This window comes from Rutidosis leptorrhynchoides, chromosome 10, assembly GCF_046630445.1.
Source record: "Rutidosis leptorrhynchoides isolate AG116_Rl617_1_P2 chromosome 10, CSIRO_AGI_Rlap_v1, whole genome shotgun sequence".
NCBI classification, from domain to species: domain Eukaryota; kingdom Viridiplantae; phylum Streptophyta; class Magnoliopsida; order Asterales; family Asteraceae; genus Rutidosis; species Rutidosis leptorrhynchoides.
Genome location: NC_092342.1, coordinates 33,589,118 through 33,598,911, shown reverse-complemented (window position 1 = coordinate 33,598,911; position 9,794 = coordinate 33,589,118). Strand labels below are relative to the sequence as shown.

Here is a 9,794-nt window from a genome sequence, read left to right as displayed (position 1 = left end):
GAACAAGAGCTTTGTTTATTTTCATATTAATATTAATATTCATTGATCCATACTATAAAATCATAGGTGAGGTAATTTCTTTTAGTAGTCCAAACTATTAAATTACGGAGTATAAATTTTAGAAATTTATGAGTTTCAATCATTATATTTAGTGGGTGTTTATATAATTTAATTTATTTTTTGTAAAAGATTTTGAAAAACTAGTGGTGTTACCAAACTCCACAACGCGTTACGCACTCGTTCGTCACTTTGTTCTCAACTCTTCTCACCTCCTGGGCCAGCCAACACCTAAATTGGCCACTGACAGTGACATTTTTCATGTCATTATTTAAACAATTTGGAAATGAAAAAAATAACGTATTCAATATGATACTTGTTAGCGGTAGTTCGTATAATTCCATTGGTTTGGTTGTCTAATAGAAATAGATAATAGATTAAAGATTAATTTAAGAAGCTTTAAAATTTCCAATAAACTTAGGAGCTTATCACTTTGAACTTAGTATCATACTAGTAAACAATAAACTCAAGCTAAACCTAACACCCCTTATAATCTAATTATACAAATACAATCTTTTTTCTCAATCATCTTTAGTCTATAACTCTATATTTATCGGATCCTAACACACATATTAAAAGATGTTACTTCTATTTATAACTTTGAGGACTGTGAATAAAGAACTAGTTTGTAGACGGTTAGAATTTTACTTTATCTATTTGTTAAAATTAACGGAGTGTAGTTTAACCGCAATTCTTTGGCTTGTTTGTTGACTTTTTCTTGACAGTAGAAAGTCCCATTTTTAGCAGCAGGACATATTGTCACTTTCAAAATCGACTCTACTTCAAATCAAACAACAATTAATCAGTTACACAACTCAAATTAGTGACTATGATTTCTTCTATTTCCTCAATTCACGCTTTCTCGCCGTGTTTTTTTCGTGATCCGAGATTCCGGTTACCGGAATCGCGTTTAACGGCATCAAATTCTACACTTCAGTCTCATAGTAAACATAATAATTGTTTTTCTAATATCCTACCTGGACGATGTAGCTTCAATTTCACTATTCGGAAAGTTAATGATGTGAATAACCGGAGAATGACGTCAGTGGTAGCTGCCGGACCGATATTTTTCCCGGAGTATCCGATTGCCGGAGATGTTTGTGCTATGGCATTTTCAGGCTGCTTTGCACTCTCTATACTGAAAGTTTATGAAGAAACTGCTAGGAAAGGTATTTTTGACCAGGTTTGATCACCTCCATTTTTTATCCTAATTTCACTATGTAAACCAATTTGTTAAACTATGTAAATTAGGTAAACTATGTAAATTTGGCTAAATTTGTTAATTCGCGATTAAACAAGATATTTGATGTTTAAATGGGAAACTAAAAAATAAATAGATATTTGATATCTGACTCATGGACATTCACACACATTTAAAGTATCGAATTGAGTAGTTTTTGGTCATTGTTGAACTCCAAATCATTTAAATCTATTTTCGTGTAATTTGTGTTGACGTTGTAAACTGATCTTAGAATCAGTCTAACTCGATCTAAAGGCGGAAAACAATAGACCTGGGCTTAATCGAATAACGGTTTGTTCATGGGACCAAATAAGTCGAACCTAGACCCTAAATCTAGATTAGAATGGCACTTAGAATATGTTATTCGGTGGGTTGGAGGTAGGAGACGATTGCAAACCAGTTGGGCACGATTAGGGTTGATAGAGTGTGTAAACAATGAATGAAAACCGAAACTCGTTTATATACCGTCTGCAGTGACAGTCGGTCGACTGACTCCGTCAGTCGGTATTGTCTGATTAAGTCGATCGTTGATCAACTTAAACTGACCTTACATTGTCAACCGACAGTGTCTTCAGTCGACTGTCTTACAGTCGATCGAGTGTCTGGTCAGTTTAACTATTGATTAATACATTCACGCACAAAAACAAATGTTCAATACTCACAATACATAGTTCTAGGTTACATGACTGAATTACAAATATGCACCAACAAATTGACATTTTGAAAACATATTCTATTGTTCAGAAACTAAATAGGAAGCTTGTACATACAACAATTGGGCTGGCATTCATGTTATGCTGGCCGCTGTTCAGGTAATTCATGACTAAGAATGGGATGCTTTCTAATTATTATGCATTATGATGATTGTGTTACTACCATATCTTTTGCAGTTCAGGACATCAAGGAGCATTTATGGCAGCTCTTATTCCTGGTATCAACATTGTGAAAGTGCTTCTCGTCGGACTCGGAATATTGAAGGATGAAGCTGCTGTGAAATCTATGAGTAGAGATGGTGACTACAGGTTAATTATTTTGCTTCTTATATGCATGCTATGCTACTTTTCCTGTTCAATCTTATGCAAATAGGAATCAGATGAAGATTTTGTCTTGATTAGATAAATTTACTAAGTTGTAATATCAGATGATATTATAAGTATTTACTTTGTTTCTCTGTGCATTATTAGAGAACTTATTAAAGGACCATTGTACTATGCTTCAACAATTGCTTTGTCTTCTGTAATCTACTGGAGAACATCCCCCATTGCAATTGCTGCAATTTGCAATCTTTGTGCTGGAGATGGTACTCATTTTCTTTTTGTTTGTGATATTGACTTGTCACTTATTTAATATATTTAATAATAATTTGAACATGCTCTAAATGGATCAGTGTTGTAGGTTTGGCTGACATTATTGGAAGGCGATTCGGAACAAAAAAGATCCCTTATAACAAAGACAAATCTTTTGCGGGCAGCATTGCAATGGCAACTGCTGGTTTCATTGTGTCTGTCGGGTAATCTTTATGCAAATACATATTTTTAATCATGAAAATTCTATTATTGTGTGTTTTGTCCATGGAATACCATCCTTGTCTAATTTATTAGATAACCCTGAATAATGTGTATTCTAATACTATTAGTCTATTAGAACAGAATATCGACCGACTCAACCCAATTGTATAATTTGGCTCGGTCCGTTAGGGTTTAAGTAGGTGATTAGGATTTCTGTTGATTGTTGTACTTTATGAATAGTTATCTGTAATAACACAAATACCCACGGGGTTTCTATTATTTTACAATTTTATGCACTGGCAAGTTCTGATACAATGTTGGTTGTGTACATGCATTATTTCTCCATGTTTGGCTACGTTGAAGAAAGTTGGCAAATGATTTGGGGATTTTTGGCTGTTTCGATTGCTAGCGCGTTGGTTGAATCTCACCCAATAAGCACCACATTTGATGACAACCTTATGGTGCCACTTACATCTTTCTTGGTGGGAACTTTAGTTTTCTGATATTTTGATATATTTGTTTTGATATCCTTATGTACTTCATGTACAACCGAATTCATTAGCTTATTGCATATAGTCGATTATGTAAATGATAAGAACATTGAATTGAAGCCATTGCAGGTGCTGGTAGGAGTTCGTATCTAGTAGTACCCCATTTGTGTTCTGCTTGATCTATTTAAACTTGTATGATTTGTTAATCTGTTGCTGCAGAAATTGATTAAATCCGGTATGGCCCTATGTTGTCGTTATTCATATTGTCGATGTGGGATTCATTTCAAACTACTCACTCGGAAGAATCAATAAAGAATAGACAATAAGGACCTTGCCCTCATAAATATTGATTTGAACGAAGTTCTCCCCCTCGTCCTGATTAAAGAGTCGGAGTAAGAATATTGAACCTATAGCAAAGATCATATCGTTCATAAGGATGCTTTGTTCTGAAGGTAAACTCCTACTTCTTGAGATCAAACGTAAGTGTGTTTTTAAGTGTAGAACTTCTATGGATCAAGCGTGACACTTATTTTCATGTCAGTTTTGAAGTCACGAGAAAGTGTAATTTCGCAGCATACTGTATCCTGTAATCAAACATAATAATAGACTAACATAGTATGATCCAAGTTTAAAGAGATGCTTACAGTTACCGATATGTTTAAATACTTCATTGTATTTAGTAATTATGTGTCAACTCTGCAAATTTTCAAGTTATAATCTGGTAATAACAACAACAACAACAACAAAACTCAATACTACATGAGTGGTGTATAGGGGAGGTGAGATGTAGACAATCTTTCCCCTATCCGAGAATAAACACTAGTCATTTCTCCACCCAAAGTGAAAACACTCTTAAAAGCAGAGAAAGTCATCTATCTATCTATTCGACGGATAGGGAGATTGCTTCCGAGTGGACCTCCGACCAATAAGTTGGAAAGAAATATTTAAAAATAAAATAAAATTGAGACGCCATGAAAATGGTAAAATTAAATTTTCATGGGTTTTAAAATCCTGCCTGAAATTTAATTTAGGCTCTAAGAGTCGGTCAAGTCACGAATAAATCGACGCTTGCTGTCGACTCAATCTGGTAATAATGTATTAAAAAGAAATCAAACATCGAATATGATACACATTTTTAGTTTCATTGGAAACAAATATACGAGTTTGTTGAGAAAAAATATATATATAGTATAGTAAATAAATTACAGTATAATTGTAGACAATTAATGACGCATTCAAACGGATTATACAAGTAAATATGTAATCTCCTTTTATTCTAAGACTGTTAAGAGCACGAGGTCTCGTGACAAGCTATTTAGACATTATTGTTTGTTCGATGTCCATTTCATTGTCTACTTTTTCATTTTATTTTTAATTTCAATAATAATTTTATTTAATTTATGTTAATTAAACATAATATTTAAATTAAGCAAATTAAATATATAAAAAATTCAATTCATAATAAATAAACTAAAGTTCATAAAACAACATTTATTCTCAAATAAACAACACATGTTCAACCGAAATCTTCGTTTGAAATTTTTATGGTGATATTTGCAATTTTTCACAAAAATAATCGCCCATCAATCGGTATGTGCAGTCTGATGCTCGCGACGTATATAACAACGAGTATCTGTTGTAGCATTTGAACTTTCACTCTCATCAATCATCGATTTCGTCTGATAAATTTAGCATCATAAACGTATAATCTTCGTCGGAAGAAGAAGTTAATCGACATTATTTTATTAATGACATTATTTTTAAAATTAAACGTTCAAAACGCGTTGAGTTTCAACGTTCAAAACTGGACTCCTGAAAATCGACGTCGGAATCGACGCCGTGCTATGTCTATTAGATGGTCGATCCTGGCGTCGATTTAAAAAAAAGGCCAAAATCCATTGACGACACCCTGTGCTCCAGTAAACTTCTTTTGAGTCGAATGAGTGTGGAAAATGAAAATATTGGTGTAATCTTTGGTGTTGCATCAAATTTGACAGAATCTTTAAAAATTTGTTGAAAAACCTTGACACCACCATACTCAACCATCAACCATCAACCACCACATGCCCCACCTACAAAACATTCAATAGACAATAGCGGTTAGTGAGGAATGTTACACAACAATATTTATTTATGGTTTACTAATTTATGTCATCTTCTTTGAGTACAAATTACGTTTATATTTCTAGCTTTATTTAGATTTTTATTTACTGGTGATACTTTCGATTCATACTAAAGAAGTGAGTTTAGGTTGATATGGGATCAAATTGGTTAGTTAATATACAATTTTTCTGACATAGTTGGTCAGATGATGTAGATTTCATACAAACTAGCAAATTTTGTTTTACCCTAAAGAGATTGAGTCATAGTCATAGATATGAGTAAAACGATGTGTTTTAAGATTATTTTTAGAAGTTATAGATTTTACAGATGTGCCTAATATGTAGTAACAAAGTGTTGAAAATTGTTGTTTTTCACATACATGCATGAAAATGATCATGATGTTAAGTGTTGGGTAAATCATACTGAGATGGAGTACGTTGCAGCAGATGCCCACATCTATGGAACATGGAAATGAAATGCTTTTGTATTGGTTGTTTTATCTAACGGTTTTTTAGAATAAATTAAGGGGAAAAAAGTTTATGTGCTGACGTTTATCAATTATATCCATTATATGTACATATATATACATCATAGCTTTTTTATAACTTCGAAACCTCAAACCCTAGAGAATCGCCTCTCTTTAAAATCACCGCCGTTGTTACCTCTTTAAGACCTCATATTCACCGTGTTTTGTTGTTATTGATTTTTCCCTTGCTTCAAACACCGGCATCTCGCCGGTGGTTTGGCCGCTCCCTTGTTTTCTCCCATGTCATCAAGATATGAGTTTTATTAGGCGGCGAACGACCACAAGTGGCGTTCTCATGGATGATGTTGTTAGTAGGTCAAGATTCGCGTTAATTGACGACTTCTTGTTTTCCTTCTAAAGGTCGTCATCTTCATGGCGTTTCCTCTGCAGAACATCGCTTCTTGGCTCTAATCGGAGATGACGCTCTCTCGAGTGTCTCCGTGTTCATGAAGCCTCTTTGTTGTCGGAAATGGGATTTGGTGTGTTTCTTGCGAAGTGTTAGCTTCGTCGAAATTTGATTTTGTTGCCGGAATCTCTGTTTCTCCGGCTCCTTTCTGTTTGCGAATTAGGCGGCGAGTACCATCTTTGGTACTCTCGTTTTTGTAAGAGATTGGTTTGGAGTTTTTTTAAAAGGCTTCCTGATCTGTTGGCCGGTGGTGGTCGTCGGAATTAATTTTGGCCGGTGATGTCTTTGCTTGAATGTTGTCGGGTGTTCTTGGTGTGCCTGATGTGTTCTTCAAAAGTGGCTGGGTGTTTTGTAGCGACCCGACAAAATCGTCATTGACGGCGCCGTCTACTTAGGTCCCGTTGCGTGGTCATAAGTCTTTAAAATAACGTTTGACCAAAAAAATATGTCGCATTCATTTCAAATGTAAAGATTGTTTCAAGTTTACAAGAATAGTTCAACCACAAGTTATGTTACAATGTTATAAGTACAAATGAAACCTATGCAACACAGTTTAAAATAAAGTCAAAAGGCGCTCCATGTATGCATATATACTCGACATCCAATGCAAGTATCAAAATAATGAGCGGAAGCATGTATCACATATCGTTCAAAGACCTGAGAAAAATATAGAAATCTGTCAACGAAAACGTTGGTGAAATCATAGGTTTAAGTAAGTAAGTGAGTAAGTAAAATGAACCACAAGATTTATAACATTTCAATAATAGTAAACCATTCCAAAAATTGTTATCACGAGCACCCAATTATCAAGGCTTAACTTTCCTTCCATAGAACCCCATCACAATAGTGTTAGAACATACACTGTTTCTCGAAAATATATTTCATCCGAAGTAACGGTAGCGAACCGTCCGAATGAGGGTTTGTCAAACCCATATGGCCATACAACATAAGTTATCGCTTACACCCGGCAAGTGTAACTAATGATAATCGAATTGAGGATTTTGTTCTAACTCGTATGTAGAATGTTTGTTTTCATACTTGTGTTCACTTTGTAAAATGAAACGTTTATGTTTTCTCATCCCAAATGTAAGTTTAAAAGAGTAAAAGTGGGACTATGATCTCACCTTGAGTGCACGAGTAAATAAAGTACTTCACAAGTAAACGTGTGCAAGGACAATTGCTAGTCTTGACCTAAACAAGTAGGTTGTATCAATAACGAGAACACGATTGGTCAAAATTGTTCTATTAGTCCTATGGCTCGTTACGACTCGAATATATAGCATGTGAATCAAATTGTCAAGTTTCATGCAAGATACAAGTATAAAAGCATGTTAGAACGATTGCCTAAACATTTGGTTAAGTTTGACTAAAAGTCAAACTTGGTCAAAGTCAAAGTCAAGGTCAACGGGGTCGGGTCTGGTAACTGACAATTTTCCCATGACGAGAAATCATATATGAGCATGTTAACCAAATTTCATGTTAATCGGAGTTGCGGTTAAGCGGGAAAGATTTCGTGAACAATAAAACACAAGTAAAAGTGGTCTGGGGACTGCGCGGCGCGCTCAAGAGGGCGCGGCGCGCACTACAACGTGGAACCAGATCAAAAATCAGTCCAAGGGTTAAGCACTTTCACTTCACCATGTGCGCGCCGCGCGAAAGGATGCGCGGCGCGCGTTCCTGGAAAAAGTGTTGGTTGCAGTATTTTGTTAAGTCTCGAACCAAAACTCAAACAAACTCAAATTGTGAACCGAAAACACTTAAAACATGTATCTTATATCGTTGGAAAGGTATTTTGATGATGAATACAACTAATCACATATAATCAAACAGTTACATCATTTAAATGACCAAATCCTCATCGGATGATCATTAAAAGTTCAACATTGAAGTTTCAAGTTCGTAAAACACATTTTATGATTCAGGAATCCAATTTACACATACGATATGCAGTTTCGAAGGTAATTAAACATAAATTGCAACTAAACACTTACTAACAACATTAACAAGCATTCAATGCATCAAAATTTCATTTTAAAGTTCATCAAACCCTAACCAAAATCATGAATTCAACCATTTTGTAAATGAAGCTTTTCTAAATCAACCTACACATTAAATTGAAGCTAATAATGCTAGTAACACATTTAATGTGATGCCTCGTACAAAACCATCGTGTATGAATCATCAACAACAGGATCATTTCAAGGTTAAGTACTATATGCGTTTTCAAAAAGAGTTTGCATTCATTAATAAAGTGATGTCTAAACCAACATCGAATGTTTTACAATCCAAAAGCATGCTTCACTAAGTAGAAGCAAATAATAAGTGTATGTGACCACAACGGTCGTTACAAGTCGTAGTTCAAAAGTACTGAAGTTTGAATGCAAGGTAAAGTAGTTCATGCGATGACAACTCTAAGCAGCGGTTGTCTACAGCACGACTAGTACACAGCGGAAGCTAACCTCAAGCACCTGAGAAAAACATGCTTAAAAACATCAACACAAAGGTTGGTGAGCTATAGTTTAAGTATAACAGTAAGTAAGGTAGGCCACGAGATTTCAGTGCTACAAAGAGCGTTTCAAAACAGTATGATAAAGTATATGTTAACCGTGGGCACTTGGTAACTAACTTAACGTTTATACCCCCTGAAAGTACACTTGGCAAGTGCGTATGTCTACGAAGTATTAAACACCCATTAAATGCTAGCGCTACTAGCCCGAGTGGGGATGTCAAACCCTATGGATCCATATCTAAGATTCGCGTTCACGGTTCAAAAACCAATGATTAAACGTTACCGAGCTAAAGGGAATGTTTATGCCGTTGTATAACCCACACATATATAAGTTTAAGTACTCGTGCCTAGTATGTAAAACATAAAATCCGCATGTATTCTCAGTTCCCAAAATAAGTTAAAGTAAAAAGGGAATGCTATAACTCACAATGATAATGTAGTCGTAAAGTCGGTTCGGAAAAGGTGTGCAAGTAATCGGTCCGAAGGTCCTCAACCTAAGGCAAATAGTACTAAGTCAGTAAATCGTCTTAATAGGTTTAAAAGTATGTAAATAAGGTCTTAAGGGTCATCATCAAACATAAGGCGTAAAGTAAGTTTCGTTCATGAAAGTAGTTTAAAACAAAGGCTGACTTTAGTCAGTCACCACGGCCTCTACCCTTACTGAATTAAGGTGAGACCAGTGGCCATGGCTCCGTATATGAGTCCTTTAAGTGTGGTAAAATTTACAGAAGCAAACTCGTCTTTGTTTGACCGTGGCGATGGTCTAAGTACGAGTAGGTCAGAAATTTCTGCACAACGTTAAAAGGACATAGTGACGATCGGAGGGCAACAAATCCTAAACCGTAACTCGGATTAAGACAAGTCCTATATGAAAAGTTATCTAATCAAAAAGATCTATTTGAAAATCAAGGTCACAGCAGCCCAGGTTTACTGGTCTGTTACAGAAACATCAGA

At 35.2% G+C, this 9,794-nt stretch overlaps 1 protein-coding gene across 2 annotated transcripts; it reads left to right on the top strand.

The window, feature by feature from the left end:
- The first annotated feature begins 821 nt into the window (after positions 1–821).
- LOC139872523 (probable phytol kinase 2, chloroplastic) lies at positions 822–3,851 on the top strand. Of its 2 annotated transcripts, XM_071860412.1 has the most exons (7): positions 822–1,240; positions 2,042–2,109; positions 2,188–2,319; positions 2,482–2,597; positions 2,693–2,810; positions 3,134–3,287; positions 3,426–3,509. In XM_071860412.1, exons 1-7 carry the CDS (start codon positions 887–889, stop codon positions 3,447–3,449), a joined length of 966 nt encoding a protein of 321 aa, XP_071716513.1. In that variant the 5' UTR covers positions 822–886; the 3' UTR covers positions 3,450–3,509. The 2 variants fall into 2 exon arrangements, with proteins under 2 accessions (XP_071716513.1, XP_071716514.1); XM_071860413.1 differs by having other exon boundaries at positions 3,134–3,851.
- The last annotated feature ends 5,943 nt before the right edge of the window (positions 3,852–9,794 follow it).

Bases quoted from the DNA above. Each gene is read 5' to 3' on its own strand.
- LOC139872523 (XM_071860412.1), top strand. From the start codon at position 887: ATGATTTCTTCTATTTCCTCAATTCACGCTTTCTCGCCGTGTTTTTTT. The intron at 2,811-3,133 runs ATCTTTATGCAA...GTTGGTTGTGTA, and splicing joins TTCATTGTGTCTGTCGGGTA to CATGCATTATTTCTCCATGT. The intron at 3,288-3,425 runs GTGGGAACTTTA...AAGCCATTGCAG, and splicing joins TGCCACTTACATCTTTCTTG to GTGCTGGTAGGAGTTCGTAT.